At 49.8% G+C, this 16867-nt stretch overlaps 1 protein-coding gene across 2 annotated transcripts in view; it reads left to right on the top strand.

The window, feature by feature from the left end:
• CTDSP1 (CTD small phosphatase 1) overlaps positions 1 to 16867 on the top strand; it is a 78790-nt gene that overhangs the window by 35597 nt on the left and 26326 nt on the right. For both annotated transcript variants that reach the window (XM_075609675.1, XM_075609676.1), the window contains exon 2: positions 12274 to 12422. In XM_075609675.1, the coding sequence (XP_075465790.1) occupies positions 12274 to 12422 (149 nt within the window). The remainder of the gene's footprint in view (positions 1 to 12273; positions 12423 to 16867) is intronic.

Raw genomic sequence — 16867 nt, 5'->3', positions numbered from 1 at the left:
GGGTGCCCGTGGCCTCCCTGAGCGCCCTCTCGTGCTCCTCCCGGATGCGGTCCAGGCTGCCTCAGAGCTGCTGCTGCTGCTCCTCCCCGGCGGGCTGCGCTGAAGCGGGGGCTGCTGGAAGAACACGACGCTCAGCAGCTTGGGCGAGTCCGGCAGGAAGAAGATGGCCCCGAAGCCTCTGAACACCAGCAGCAGCTTCTCCCCATTGCTTCCGCGCCCCCCGGGACCCCCTGTCTGGCAACAGGCTGCCGCCCGGCATCGCTCACACGGCCACCAGCTCCATGCTAGGACCTGCGGCGGTGGCGAACCGCTAAGACTCGGGAGGGGGGACACGTGTGCAGCTGCCGGACTCCGGTCCAAGCCACTAGAGATTTGTAGGAGGAGGGAGGGCGCGCGGGTGTATCGCTGCGCGGCGGCGCACCGCTATGACCGGCACATGTGTGCTCTTCTGGGGAGTAGCGAGACCTGTGTAATTACATGGGAGAGCGACACCTTCCAGCAGATATGTGTAATAACACCAGGAACAGAAATGCTTCAGATAATGGCTGCTACTCTAAAATTTGAGCGCGAGCAGGGAAAATTAAAAAAAAACACGTGCGCTGCTTGGGCGGCCATAAGGAGCTGCATGGGCCAATATTTACTCGCCCGGGGGTTAAATCCACCCGCCCCGGGCGTGTAAATGAATAGGATTGTCGAACACTGCACATACATGTCCAGAGAGGTAATACCGGTATACACATACATACGCCCAGAGAGGTAATACTGGTATACACATACACACGTCCAGAGAGGTAATACCGGTATACACATACATGCCCAGAGAGGTAATACCGGTATACACATACACGCCCAGAGAGGTAATACCGGTATACACATACACGCCCAGAGAGGTAATGCCGGTATACACATACATGTCCAGAGAGGTAATACCGGTATACACATACACGCCCAGAGAGGTAATACCGGTATACACATACACACGTCCAGAGAGGTAATACCGGTATACACATACACGCCCAGAGAGGTAATACCGGTATACACATACACGCCCAGAGAGGTAATACCAGTATACACATACACACGTCCAGAGAGGTAATACCGGTATACACATACACGCCCAGAGAGGTAATACCGGTATACACATACACGCCCAGAGAGGTAATACCGGTATACACATACACGCCCAGAGAGGTAATACCGGTATACACATACACACGTCCAGAGAGGTAATACCGGTATACACATACACGCCCAGAGAGGTAATACCGGTATACACATACACACGTCCAGAGAGGTAATTCCGGTATACACATACATGTCCAGAGAGGTAATACCGGTATACACATACACGCCCAGAGAGGTAATACCGGTATACATATACACGCCCAGAGAGGTAATACCGGTATACACATACACGCCCAGAGAGGTAATACCGGTATACACATACACGCCCAGAGAGGTAATACCGGTATACACATACACACCCAGAGAGGTAATACCAGTATACACGTACACACCCAGAGAGGTAATACCGGTACACATATACACGCCCAGAGAGGCAATACCGGTATACACATACACACCCAGAGAGGTAATACCGGTATACACATACACACCCAGAGAGGTAATACCGGTATACACATACAGGCCCAGAGAGGTAATACCGGTATACACATACACGCCCAGAGAGGTAATACCGGTATACACATACACGTCCAGAGAGGTAATACCGGTATACACATACACACCCAGAGAGGTAATACCGGTATACACATACACGCCCAGAGAGGTAATACCGGTATACACGTACACACCCAGAGAGGTAATACCGGTATACACATACACGCCCAGAGAGGTAATACCGGTATACACGTACACGTCCAGAGAGGTAATACCGGTATACACATACACGCCCAGAGAGGTAATACCGGTATACACATACACGTCCAGAGAGGTAATACCGGTATACACATACACGCCCAGAGAGGTAATACCGGTATACACATACACGCCCAGAGAGGTAATACCGGTATACACATACACGCCCAGAGAGGTAATACCGGTATACACATACACACGTCCAGAGAGGTAATACCGGTATACACATACACACTGTGACAAACGGCTTACTCTGGGGCTCCGTCGTTTGTCCGGGACTGTTTAGAACACGGTCTTTTAGGGTAGGTTAAATGATGAGGCGTCACGTACTGTTCCTTTAAACAGGCTATGCCTGGTTTATTCAGTCCCAGGCACTGAGACTGCCACAGTGCATACAACAGAAAACAGATCAAAACAAAAGCTGCTCACCTGAGCGATAACTTAACTTAGATATCCCTGACTCAGGGTTGGAAGTGGCTTTTCCACTCCCAACAACAAAACAAGGTACTTTTGCAGTCTTATACAAATGAACAGAAAGATTGAACCTGTTTGGGGAAGAGGCTTCTCCCCTCTGTAGTTCAGCAGCCTCCTGGCTCTTGTGGAGAGACCAGAGCAAACAGGAAAACAGTCTTTCATACCTGATTCCTAATTAGCATGACAGGTGACAGAAATCAGGCAGCAGACAAACTCTGGTCTGGATCTCTCATCCCTCAGTTCCAGCGCTTGCCAAACTGTGGGATGGAGTGCATGTATTATAAGGCTGCACTCCCAGGCCAAACAGGATAGAAACTGTTTAGTATCCTGGGAGCCCTATATACGGAATTTATTACCATACCCTGGTTTCTGTCACATATCCTCCCCCCCAGCTCAGACCTCGAGGGATGAGCGACCATGGATATTAGGGAGTGCATCCTTGACAACCCGTCAGCATTGCCATGTTTGTGCCCTGACCTGTGTTCCACAGAAAATTTAAAGGGTTGTAGGCTTAGGAACCACCTGGTCACTCTAGCATTCTTTTCCCTGTTTTGACACATCCAGGTAAGGGGTGCATGATCTGTGACCAACCGGAATTTTCTCCCCAACAGGTAGTATTTGAGCGTCTCTACAGCCCACTTTATTGCGAGACACTCTTTCTCTACTATGGAGTAATTTTTCTCCTGGGGATTTAGTTTCCTACTTAAATAAAGGATGGGGTGCTCCTCACCTTGAGACTCCTGGGAGAGTACCGCCCCCAGCCCTACCTCAGATGCGTCGGTTTGGACTACGAACTCTTTGGAGAAGTCAGGTGTGACCAACACTGGTTGGGCACAGAGAGCTTCTTTCAGGCTTCTAAAGGCTTGTTCGGTTTCGGGGGACCACTTTACCATTAGCGGTCCTCTTGCTTTTGTGAGGTCAGTTAGTGGGGTTGCCTTAGTTGCAAAATTGGGAATAAACCTTCTATAGTACCCAATTAACCCCAAAAAGGTCCTTACTTGTTTTTTTGTAACTGGCCTTGGCCAATTTTGAATCGCCTCCACTTTGAGTGTTTGGGGTTTGAGTAAACCTCTGCCAATAGAATATCCCAGATACTTGGCCTCCTCCAGACCAATAGTGCATTTAGCGGGGTTAGCAGTTAGTCCAGCAGACCGGACTGCGTCAAGCACAGCTTGGACCTTTGGAAGGTGGGATTGCCAATCCTCACTATGGATTACCACATCATCCAGGTAGGCGGCAGCTTACCGAGCATGTGGTTTTAAAATTTTATCCATCATTCTTTGGAATGTGGCGGGAGCTCCATGTAAGCCAAAAGGCAACACCTTATACTGAAAGAGGCCGTCTGGGGTTGAGAAGGCTGTCTTTTCTTTTGCCCTTTCTGTGAGGGGAACCTGCCAGTACCCTTTTGTTAGGTCTAGGGTTGTGAGATATCGGGCTTTGCCCAGTCTCTCTACAAGTTCATCTACCCTGGGCATAGGATAAGTATCAAATTTTGACACCGCGTTTAGTTTCCGGTAGTCATTACAAAACCTTGTTGTACCATCTGGCTTTGGGACTAAGACTATAGGGCTGTTCCACCCACTTTGGGATTCCTCAATTACACCTAGTTTTAGCATTTTTTTAACCTCTAAACTTATAGCCTTTCTTTTGGCCTCCGGGATTCGGTACGGTTTAAGGTTAACTCGGACCCCCGGTTCAGAGACTAGGTCATGTTCAATTACGCTAGTTCTACCTGGCTGTATAGAGAAGATTTCTTTGTTTCTTCTCACTAAATTCTGAACCTCTCGTTTCTGATGAACAGACAGGGTTTCAGCTATGCTAACCTCTGGGTCAGTTTCTTGATTCTCTGACGGACCTGGGGGTACTTGGGTTAACAAGACTTCTCTATCTTTCCAGGGCTTGAGTAGGTTTATATGGTAAATTTGCTCAGGTTTCCTCCTACCTGGCTGTCTTACCTTATAATTTACTTCTCCCACTCTTTCCAAGACCTCATATTGCCCATGCCATTTAGCAAGGAATTTACTCTCCACGGTGGGAACCAGAACTAGTACCCTATCACCTGGAAAAAAAATTCTGACCCTAGCACCCTTATTATACGTATTCCTCTGTGCTTCTTGAGCTTTCTCCATGTGTTCCCTCACTATGGGTAGGACTGCAGCAATGCGGTCCTGCATCTGGGCAACATGCTCTATTACACTTCTGTAAGGGGTAACCTCATGTTCCCAAGTCTCTTTGGCTATATCCAATAAGCCCCTTGGGTGTCGGCCATACAATAGTTCAAACGGGGAGAAGCCTGTGGATGATTGGGAAACTTCCCTAATGGCAAATAACAGGTACGGTAACAAACAATCCCAGTTTTTCCCATCTTTATCAACCGCCCGCCGTAACATGCTCTTTAAGGTTTTATTGAACCTTTCCACTAAACCATCTGTTTGTGGATGATAGACTGAGGTTCTGAGATGCTTGATTTTTAGGAGTTTACATAGCTCTTTTGTTACTTGGGACATAAACGGTGTTCCCTGGTCAGATAGAATCTCTTTAGGAATTCCGACCCGGGAAAACAGAACTACTAACTCTTTTGCTATGTTTTTAGCAGAGGTGCTACGTAGGGGAACTGCCTCCGGATATCGGGTGGCATAATCCAATATTACCAATATATGCTGATGTCCCCTAGCAGACTTTATTAAGGGTCCTACTAGATCCATAGCAATCCGGTCAAATGGTACCTCTATTATGGGAAGGGGTACCAATGGGCTGCGGTACGCCTTGAACGGGGCGGTGATCTGACATTCTGGGCATGAGGAACAATAATTCGTAATTTCTGCCAGAACCCCAGGCCAATAGAAGCTTCGGAGAACCTTTTCTTTTGTCTTTTCCACCCCTAGGTGTCCCCCCAATGGATGACTATGTGCGAGGTGTAATACTACGTTACGGAATGTCCGTGGTACCAACAATTGTTTAGTTGTAACTGATTTCCTTTTATCAACCCGATATACTAGGTCGTTCTCTACCTCGAAGTAGGGGTAATCAAGTGACCTATCTGGTTGGCCAGGAGTACTATTCTGGTCCCGTATATTTCCCCTTGCTACCGCTAATGTGGGGTCCTCCCACTGGGCCTTCTTAAAACTCCCAGGACTGACCTCTAGGTCAGCGAGGGTCTTATCCGGTTCTGGGGTGGTAAGTGTCTGATCAACATCTTGATTTGGGGTATTCCCTACCAAAGTAGTGATGGGGAAGGGAATTTTACAGCCCTCCTCCTTTTCCCCCTTCTTATTTGGGCCCTCGTCAACATCCATTTCTGAAAAAGGGAAAGGATTTGTTTCTTCTAATACTTCGTTATGGTCCGCTATTGAACTCTGGGCGCTATTCTGAGCGGGGAACCACATTTTTAGAAAATGGGGAAAGTCGGTCCCTATTAACACATCATGTGCCAGTTTGGGTACAATACCCACCTTGAAATCTAAAGAACCAAACTCTGTTTCAAAAAAAACATCAACAGTGGAATATTCATGATTATCCCCATGTATACAACAAATTGCCACTCTTTGTGAACTGTTTCCCTGTTTCTTCTTAATGGGCAAGAGGTATTCGGACACTAGTGTGACCATGCTCCCAGAGTCAAGAAGTGCCCGAACCCTCCTACCATTAACCTTTACAAATGCCCACAAATGGTTATTCAAGGGGTCCTCTGGGCTAGGGCCCATACATTGGGACAACAGCGCATAAGGTTCCACGCTGTTGCATTGCATGGGCTCATCATTTAGTGGGCAGATTTTTGCTGTGTGGCCCCTCTCATGACAATTTACACATTTAGGTACATAGTCTGTGTCCCACTTAGAGCCTTTTCCCGGCTCCCCATGTTGGCTATTGCCCTTAGTGTGCGAACCACTGTTGCTGGTGCTGCGTGAAGGTGGTCGCCGCTCTTCAGCGCCCCTTAACCCCGGTACCCTTTTACCGTCTCTGGAAGAGTCCTGGAACCTTGGGTAGTGGGGTTGCTCCACGACTGTGGGTTGCGGGTTCTCTTCTGCTGCATTGTACCTTTCTACGAGGGCCACAAGCTCATCCGCATTGTGGGGGTCACTCCGACTGACCCAACGGCGTAAGGCAGAGGGAAGTTTTCTCAAGAACTGGTCCATGACCAACCGTTCCACGATGTGGCTGGCTGAGTTGATCTCGGGTTGTAGCCACTTCCGGGCGAGGTGGATGAGGTCATACATCTGGCTTCGGGTGGCTTTATCCATCGTGAAGGACCATGCGTGAAACCTTTGGGCGCGAACAGCCGTGGTTACGCCGAGGCGGGCGAGGATCTCGAACTTCAATTTTGCATAGACGTTAGCTTCGGCTGGCTCTAGATCAAAGTAAGCCTTCTGGGGTTCGCCGCTTAGGAAGGGTGCGATTAGACCAGCCCACTCAGCTTCTGGCCATCCCTCTCTCTGTGCCGTGCGTTCAAACGTGAGAAGATAGGCTTCCACATCATCCGAGGGTCCCATCTTCTGAAGGTAGTGGCTTGCCCTGGTCATTTTCGGGACTGGGGCTGCGTCTGCCAGTGGAAGGTTACTGATAGTCCCCCTTAGGATCTCGAGTTCCTGCTGTAAGCCCTGGGTGAACCGTTGTTGCTCCTCTCTCAGCAAGCGGTTTGTCTCTTGCTGGTTTGCATTCGCCTGTTGCTGGTTTGCATTAGTCTCTTGCTGGTTTATTGACAGCCGTTGCTGGTTTGCATTAGTCTCTTGCTGGGCTATTAACAGCTGTTGCTGGATTTCATTCGCCTGTTGCAGGGCTGCATTAATCTTTTGCTGGGCTTCATTCGCATCTTTCTGGACAGCGACATTGCGTACCAGCGCACTCACCACGTCTTCCATCTTGTTTGCAGAGGATGAGAAAAAAAACTTTTTTTTTTTTTTTTTTTCCAAAGTTCTTTAACCCGCAGACCTTTTAGTGTGCTGCCCGCATTCTCCACCATATGTGACAAACGGCTTACTCTGGGGCTCCGTCGTTTGTCCGGGACTGTTTAGAACACGGTCTTTTAGGGTAGGTTAAATGATGAGGCGTCACGTACTGTTCCTTTAAACAGGCTATGCCTGGTTTATTCAGTCCCAGGCACTGAGACTGCCACAGTGCATACAACAGAAAACAGATCAAAACAAAAGCTGCTCACCTGAGCGATAACTTAACTTAGATATCCCTGACTCAGGGTTGGAAGTGGCTTTTCCACTGCCAACAACAAAACAAGGTACTTTTGCAGTCTTATACAAATGAACAGAAAGATTGAACCTGTTTGGGGAAGAGGCTTCTCCCCTCTGTAGTTCAGCAGCCTTCCAGCCTCCTGGCTCTTGTGGAGAGACCAGAGCAAACAGGAAAACAGTCTTTCATACCTGATTCCTAATTAGCATGACAGGTGACAGAAATCAGGCAGCAGACAAACTCTGGTCTGGATCTCTCATCCCTCAGTTCCAGCGCTTGCCAAACTGTGGGATGGAGTGTATGTATTATAAGGCTGCACTCCCAGGCCAAATAGGATAGAAACTGTTTAGTATCCTGGGAGCCCTATATACGGAATTTATTACCATCCCCTGGTTTCTGTCACAACACCCAGAGAGGTAATACCGGTATACACATACACGCCCAGAGAGGTAATACCGGTATACACATACACACCCAGAGAGGTAATACCGGTATACACATACACGCCCAGAGAGGTAATACCGGTATAACACATACACGCCCAGCAAGGTAATACCGGCATACACATACACGCCCAGAGAGGTAATACCGGTATACACATACGCGCCCAAAGAGGTAATACCGGTATACACATACACGTCCAGAGAGGTAATACCGGTATACACATACACGCCCAGAGAGGTAATACCGGTATACACATACACGCCCAGAGAGGTAATACCGGTATAAACGTACATGTCCAGAGAGGTAATACCGGTATATATATACATGTCCAGAGAGGTAATACCGGTATACACATACATGTCCAGAGAGGTAATACCGGTATACACATACATGTCCAGAGAGGTAATACCGGTATACACATACATGTCCAGAGATGTAATACCGGTATACACATACATGTCCAGAGAGGTAATACCGGTATACACATACACACCCAGAGAGGTAATACCGGTATACACATACACGCCCAGAGAGGTAATACCGGTATACACATACATGTCCAGTATTACCTCTCATTTTTTACTGGACAGTGTCCAAATACAGGACAGTCCGGTTCAGTACTGGACACCTGGCACCCTACTTACCTGTACCTACTACTCTATCAGTGAAACAGAACTACATCCCATTTCTCCTAAGTCAGCCACCCTCCAGTTTTGAAAGGTTGTTCCTCTTGACCTGAGCGTATGGTTCTGACCATGCATCATATCTCGGGTCCCGGGACTCTGGGTTCTACACTCTCCCCTGCTCTGTCCCAGACCAAGTTCTCTGCAACGTACTCCTCGTTCCTGACCAGGTTTACTGCGCACATATGTGTCAATGCGCCGTATTAGATGCGTGTAGTAGAAAGCCCCCCGCAATGCGTTGCAAGCCCCTCTGACACGGAAGGTGTGAACAGGTCTCTGATCTCCTACAAGGTTTGTACGGATGTGTGTGTGTGTGTGTGTGTGTGTGTGCGTGCGTGCGTGCGTGTGTGTGTGCGCGCGCGATCCCCTGATCTCTCCAGTCAGAACGAACTCTGATCCGCCACTTGCTGCACACTGCAGTTACGTTACCTCTCTCCTTGTTGCACAGCTCCTGATGGCGGTGGGGGGGGTTAACATCGCTTTGTTGTAAAACCCATCCTCGTCAGATCTTGTGCTTTGTAAACGTGCGGAATATATTAAACCTGCGATCCCCTAGTAACGTGTCCCCTGCTCACCCTGACCTGTTTACCCCTTGATGCCCTGTGGGTGAGTGCTTAGGAATTTAATAATGCAACTTTGGTTACTTTGTGGCTGCTGTTGGCATTTGTGCGCTTAATGACCCAGAGGGAATCTGGCCATGTATTGCCATGTGGGTAAGTAATTGATACTTGATAATGGTGTGCTGATGAGTACTTAGTAGGAATAATGCGGTGTATGTGGACATCTGGGTGACTGCCGGTCTTGTGTGTCTCCTGTGGGACCCGCAAGCTGCTGTCTCACTGATTAAACGAAATCTTGTTAACCATGTAAGGATTAAGGTGTGATGAGCCACTCTAATCTCCAGATTCCTCTCTAATCCCTCCTCTAATCCCTCTCCCTGCCACGCAGGGCTGATTGATTTATTTTTGGGGCAGACAAAAATATACCGGTAGTTTCTTGCGGAGGGCTGGGATGTTAGGGGGGCGTTTGTTTCTTGCGGGGGGATGGGATGTTAGGGGGGCGTTTGTTTCTTGCGGGGGGCTGGGATGTTAGGGGGGCGTTGGTTGAGTGCGGGAGGCTGGGATGTTAGGGGGGCGTTTGTTTCTTGTGGGGAGCTGGGATGTTAGGGGTGCGTTTGTTTCTTGCGGGGGGATGGGATGTTAGGGGGGCGTTTGTTTCTTGCGGGGGGCTGGGATGTTAGGGGGGCGTTTGTTTCTTGCGGGGGGATGGGATGTTAGGGGGGCGTTTGTTTCTTGCGGGGGGATGGGATGTTAGGGGGCGTTTGTTTCTTGCGGGGGGCTGGGATGTTAGGGGGGGCGTTTGTTTCTTGCGGGGGGATGGGATGTCAGGGGGCGTTTGTTTCTTGCGGGGGGATGGGATGTTAGGGGGTGCGTTTGTTTCTTGGGGGGGGCTGGGATGTTAGGGGGCGTTTGTTTCTTGCGGGGGGCTGGGATGTTAGGGGGGGCGTTTGTTTCTTGCGGGGGGATGGGATGTTAGGGGGGCGTTTGTTTCTTGCGGGGGGATGGGATGTTAGGGGGCGTTTGTTTCTTGCGGGGGGCTTGGATGTTAGGGGGGCGTTTGTTTCTTGCGGGGGGATGGGATGTTAGGGGGGCGTTTGTTTCTTGCGGGGGGCTGGGATGTTAGGGGGCGTTAGTTTCTTGTGGGGGATGGGATGTTAGGGGGGCGTTTGTTTCTTACGGGGGGCTGGGATGTTAGGGGGGCGTTAGTTGAGTGCGGGGGGCTGGGATGTTAGGGGGGCGTTTGTTTCTTGCGGGGGGCTGGGATGTTAGGGGGGCGTTAGTTGAGTGCGGGGGGCTGGGATGTTAGGGGGGCGTTAGTTGAGTGCGGGGGGCAGGGATGTTAGGGGGGCGTTTGTTTCTTGCGGGGGGCTGGGATGTTAGGGGGGCGTTAGTTGAGTGCGGGGGGCTGGGATGTTAGGGGGGCGTTTGTTTCTTGCGGGGGGCTGGGATGTTAGGGGGGCGTTAGTTGAGTGCGGAGGGCTGGGATGTTAGGGGGGGCGTTAGTTGAGTGCGGGGGGCTGGGATGTTAGGGGGGCGTTAGTTGAGTGCGGGGGGCTGGGATGTTAGGAGGACGTTAGTTGAGTGCGGGGGGCTGGGATGTTATGGGGGGCGTTAGTTGAGTGCGGGGGGCTGGGATGTTAGGGGGGGCGTTAGTTGAGTGCGGGGGCTGGGATGTTAGGGGGGGCGTTAGTTGAGTGCGGGGGGCTGGGATGTTAGGGGGGGCGTTAGTTGAGTGCGGGGGGTTGGGATGTTAGGGGGGGCGTTAGTTGAGTGCGGGGGGCTGGGATGTTAGGGGGGGCGTTAGTTGAGTGCGGGGGGCTGGGATGTTAGGGGGGCGTTAGTTGAGTGCGGGGGGCTGGGATGTTAGGGGGGGGCGTTAGTTGAGTGTGGGGGGCTGGGATGTTAGGGGGGGCGTTAGTTGAGTGCGGACGGTGGTGTGGTTTGATGAACAGGTTAGTGGCCCATTCAGTGGGGGAGGTGGAGGTCAGAGTAGGAAGGAGCCTCCTCTGGTCGTAGGACAAATGTCCCAGCTGTCCCCTCCTGTTGGTGGCCATATGTATGAAAGTGTAGCTCTCTGACACACTCCTCCCATTGGAAAGCACAGACAGGAACGATGGCGTGAGCAATACCCCCTGTGCGTCTCACCCCCACCCTCCAAACATATGCACTAAGCGTTACAGTGCTGGCTGACCTCTCGGTCACCACGTAGACTTGCAAAATCCCGCCCCATCATGCATTGCAACGGCGTGACCGGTCAGTAAGCATAGCATCGCTCCCAAATCTAGGCGGCAGAAGTGACTGTTAAGGCCGGATTTTTCCCATGTCTGAGATTTAAAGCCATGTTCTTTGATTTAGTTTTGAGCTGTTAATATTGAGAAGTCCAGGACTAAACCGACATTTATTTAAATTTTATTATTATTCATTTTTTAGAATTTGATTACGCTGAATTTTATACCCAAACGTACTATTTGCAGATAAGATACTTCGGGCCAACCAGTCTGCCCTCCGTTTGATTCTTTTTCTTTGAGCTTTTGCTGGTGGCCTACGTTAATTTAATATACCGGTAAATCAAGTCCCAATGCAAACCCCATTTACATGTCAATACCCAGAATCCTCCTCTGCCGCTTACGAAACATGACGGTGGGGTGAGGGAAGCGGGTATGGGGGACCCGTGGATGATGGGTTCCGTACCATGTGCGGTGGAGCGTTTTGTCCCGGGGATACCCAACATCACCTAATTGTGTATGATTTGCAATATAAAGCTTCCCAGCTGGAAGTGGAGGGCCGGAGGTCAGGTTTTCAGGATATCCCTGCTTCAGCACAGGTGGCTCAGTCTTAGACAGAGCCTCTGATTGAGCCACCTGTGCTGAAGCAATGATATCCCGATTTGAGGACTGAAGTTGAGCACCCCTGGTGTAGGGGTTAAATGATGACCTTCCGCAGGGGCCACGAACCCAGCGGCCTGAACTCACCCACCCCGCCCTTGAAGTGACCGCTGCAGACTCCGTACTTGTGGCCTCGGTTCCATCCCGCTCTCTTGCCTCTCCCTGTAGGTGCTCAGACCCGCTCCTCTTCCAAGAAACCACGGAGCCGCAGCATCTTCCATTCCCTCTTCTGCTGCCTGTGCCACGAGGATGCAGAACCCCTTCCCGTCAACAACAACGCCCCCCTCCTGGTGGAGGAGAATGGATCGGTCCCCAAGGTAGGCGGAGCTTGTGTGGTGACTGCATGGCGGGGGCGGGGGCCTATAAATAAGGCCCTGAGTTATTACATATAAGGACTTGTCCACCAAATAAGGAACATTAACTTTCATGCTGATTCCAAAATACACCCTTTTGTTGTCAAAGTGGCTTTCAGCGCAGCGCTAAGTACTGCGTGTCCAGCCCCTGTGACAGTGAGACGGTTACCGCAGCCTGTCTGACTACATGCTTATTTATTTACATTTATAGGTAGAAAAAAAAGGCATATTTAGGATTTCCAGGTTTTTTTTCCCCCCACTGCCTCTTTATTGCGTCTCTTCCATATTTGTGCATTGTATTTTTATTTAAGACGTGTGCGTGTGCAGAAGTTACATATAGTTGGGCGCTCCTTGCGTATGGTTTTAGAATAGAATTGGCGTGTGCATGGGCAACCCTCTTCTTGCGCGTACTATTTTTCATGTAAAGGGTTAACTATTGCAGGGTGTTAGAAGTCGTGACCTGTCGGATATCTTTGCAAATCAGTCTACCTGAAATGTAAGCCCCGCCCCCATTCTGGAAGAACCCTACTCTGTCATCAAGGGTGGGAGTGGTTTAAGGGAGCCCAAATAAGTCATTTTAATATAATACGCCAGTATAAATATTGGGGGTGGCGATTCTGGCTGTAGACCCCAGGAGGTATAAAGGCGGGGTTACACGGGGAAGCTAAAGGTTGTGTCTTTGTGTGTTGGGACCTTTGGTGGGAAGATGACTGTTTTGTCCGTTGTAATGTTGTGGACGGCCCACTGCGCGTTTCTCTGACGATAACGGTTGTTGCGAGAAGCCGGTATCGCACGCGGACGTGTTATTCCCGCTATTAAAACGTTTTCCCACCCCGAGGGAGGAAAAGCGTGTACTCAATCCATGTACAAGACGGGAAAGGTGGCCTTGCAAAGAAACCCCCGCCCTGCCCATTCTGTATCATCAGTAAGGGGCTCCCAAATGCTGTTATTCTGCCACCCCCTTAGCAAGAGATCACTCCGCTGTTATAAACAGAAGGCTTCCCCGGTTAGGTGGTAAACAATTGTAATTATATAAATATATGTGCCGTGTTTACTCATTTTGATTTGTATTAAAGAGCAAATCTATTTGTCGCTGTACTTCTGCAACATTGTATACCGTGCATGTGTAAATCTGCCTGGGATCTAGTGTGCACAGTAAGTACTACTACAGGTAGTCCGTACTACTACTGGTAGTCCGTACTACTACTGGTAGTCAGTATGAGGAGTATACTGTTAAAGCTGCCATTTTTAAAAACATTTTTTTTTCCCATCCAATATGTGCATCAATACAATCTGCACACGGACAGGTGATTAGCTGAGTTACAGATCGATCCGTTCTCCTGTGATCCATCGCTTTGCTCGGGGTTATTTAATTCAGTTAGTGCTGCAAAACAGTACCCAGGATGCAAAGTTCTGGGAAGATCATGTGACCAGGGCGTTACTAGATACAATTGGTGCACTGCTAGAGAGAGGGCGGGGCTCAAGAGCCAGAGCCTGTCTCAGAAGAGGAAGGGGGTGTGACTTTGTAAATGGTTTCTATAGAAACAAAATTGCTTGCTACATTAGAATACATTAAACATGTCTTTAAGAATTGTTTATATAAAAAAAAAATGCTACATGTATTTTCTCAAAGTTCAGAACTGATTTATTTAAAAACACACACATGTAGGATATTGCTTGAACTGCAGCTTTAATATAGGCACCTATTCTATAGAGCAGTGGTTACCAACCATTTTTTTTGGTTAAGGAACCCCAAGTGAAATTCTGAGGGACCCCCAACCCACTCTAATAATAGCGCGTATTGTAAATTCTTCTGTATTTGATACAATTTTCAAATGACCAGAAAATTGCAGGGAACCTGTGAGAGACGCCAGGGGACCCAAGGGCTCTTAGGAATCCTGATTGAGAAACATTGCTATACAGAGGGTGTACTGTTAGAATGAACATGTACTATTCGTATTGTCTGCACAGCAATGATCTGTAGGGGTTCCAGAAAGTGGGGACAACATTTATTTCCGTGGTGGGAGAGTGTAACCCCCCTATTGGGCTTCCTATTTGGCATGTAAAGGGTTAACTATTTTAGGCTGTCCCCTATTGGGCTTCCTATTTGGCATGTAAAGGGTTAACTATTTTAGGCTGTCCCCTGTTGGGCTTACTATTTGGCATGTAAAGGGTTAACTATTTTAGGCTGTCCCCTGTTGGGCTTACTATTTGGCATGTAAAGGGTTAATTATTTTAGGCTGTCCCCTATTGGGCTTACTGTTTGGCATGTAAAGGGTTAACTATTGTAGGCTGCCCCCTATTGGGCCTAATATTTGGCATGTAAAGGGTTAACTATGACAGGATGTTGGCAGTTGTGACCTGTCAGTTGCAAATCAGTCTTAACTGAAATGTAAGCCCCGCCCCCAATTCTAGAAGGAACCTAAGCTGTCATCAAGGGTGGGAGTGGTTTAAGGGAGCCAAGCCACTCCCCTGTAACCATGGTGACCCATTATGTCATCATTAAGTATAAATATTGGTGCTGGGGGGGGTTCTGGCTGTGGATCCCAGGAGGTATAAAGGAGGGGTTACACGTGTAACACATAACCTAATGAAATATACATCACCGCTCCAAAAGTTCTGGGTAGGAGAAACGGCACACTGGGAATCGTGGAAAAAGAAGATTGTATTGTGGTCCATATGTGAGGCCAACATTTAGGGTGAAGGGGAGCTCCAGTCCTCAAGCCCCCACAACAGATCAGGTTTTCAGGATATCCCTGCTTCAGCACAGGTGGCACAATCGGTCCTGGCTTCAACAAAGGTGTCTCAATCAGTCCCTGCTTCAACACGGGAGACTCAATCAGAGGCTCAGTCTTCTGATTGAGCCACCTGTGCTGAAGCTGGGATATCCTGAGAACCTGCCCTGTTGTGGGGAGCTTGAGGCTTGGATTTGAACCCCCCTTGCCTTAGTGGACCGAAACGTTGGTATCACATATGGACCACAATACAATCTTCTTTTTCACTATTTCCAGCAACGTGGAGGGGATTCACGCCAATCACATTCAGCAGAGTGCTGGAAAGGGCGTTACTATCCAAGCACCACGCAAGTACTGTATAGAATAAAACATAGAGGCACACCAAAAAAAAGGTACAATAATGTGTCTCTTATTGACTCAACGTTTTGGCTTTAACACAAGCCTTCCTCCAGAGTTACCCACAGCTCGCGTACACACCCACAGCCCGCGTACACACCCACAACCCGCCCACATACCCACAGCCCGCCCACATACCCACAGCCTACCCACATACCCACAGCCAACGCACATGCCCACATAACCACAGCCCGCCCACAGAGCGCGTGTGTGCCCACTGCCCGCGTGTGTGCACATACCCACAGCACACGTCCACATCCCGCGTGCGCACACGCCCACTGCCCGCGCTCACACAGTGCACACAGCAAGTTAGAATTCCTGATGAGAGGTGGCGGTAGCTGAGAGGAAAACCCTTAAAAGCCTTCTGCAACATTTTAACCCCTCTGATGCCAGACGGAGCTGCAGTGCTCTGCATGGCAACACATTTCTGGTCCCTCCAGCAGCGGAGGAGTTAAAAGCAGGCAGTGGGACGTTTTAACTCTTCGCTGGCTGAGCAGCTCAGCGCTGGGAATTAGACGGGCCTGGTCTGGGAAGTGGTGACTTACACCTTTCTTAGGCCTGGGACCCGCTGCGCCCGCCGGCGCGGGCGGCTGCACGAGCTTTCCCCACCAGCAGGGGAATCCTCCCGAGCCGGTCCCGGTCCCCCCTGGCTGCACAGCTCACTACACGCTGTGACGCGTCAGCCGCTAGGGAATTCAAGAGAATGGTGATCCCTAGTGTCGACGCGTCACGTGGTGTGGCTGTGAGCCAATGAGGAGGGGAGGCTTCGGGAGGAGGGGAGGCTTCGGGGAGCGGGGAGGAGTGTGGCGTGAAAGCAGCGTGAGTGCCTGTCTGTGTGTGTGTGTGTATATGTGTGTGTCTTGAGTGCGTGAGTGCCTGCCTCTGTGTGTGTGTGTGTGTGTGTCTGTGTGTGTGTGTGTGTGTATGTGTGTGTCTGAGTGCCTATCTTGTGTTTGTGTATGTGTGTGCTTGAGTGCGTGAGTGCCTGCCTCTGTGTGTATGTGTGTGTGTGTGTGTGTGTCTGTGTGTGTATGTGTGTGTCTGAGTGCCTATCTGTGTTTGTGTATGTGTGTGCTTGAGTGCGTTAGTGCCTGCCTGTGTGTGTGTGTGTTTGTGTGAGAGTGCCTGCGTGTGTGTGTGTGTGAGAGTGCCTGCATGTGTGTGTGTGTGCGTGTGTGTGTGTATGAGTGCCTGCGTGTGTGTGTGTTGCTTTTAATTAAAAACCAGCAGCAGCCCGAGCCCGTGGAGGGAGGGAGGGGGGGGGGAGAGTAGTGGGTC

This window comes from Ascaphus truei, chromosome 7, assembly GCF_040206685.1.
Source record: "Ascaphus truei isolate aAscTru1 chromosome 7, aAscTru1.hap1, whole genome shotgun sequence".
NCBI classification, from domain to species: domain Eukaryota; kingdom Metazoa; phylum Chordata; class Amphibia; order Anura; family Ascaphidae; genus Ascaphus; species Ascaphus truei.
The sequence above is the reverse complement of the archived record's forward strand: the minus strand, read 5'-3'. Positions and strand labels throughout refer to the sequence as shown.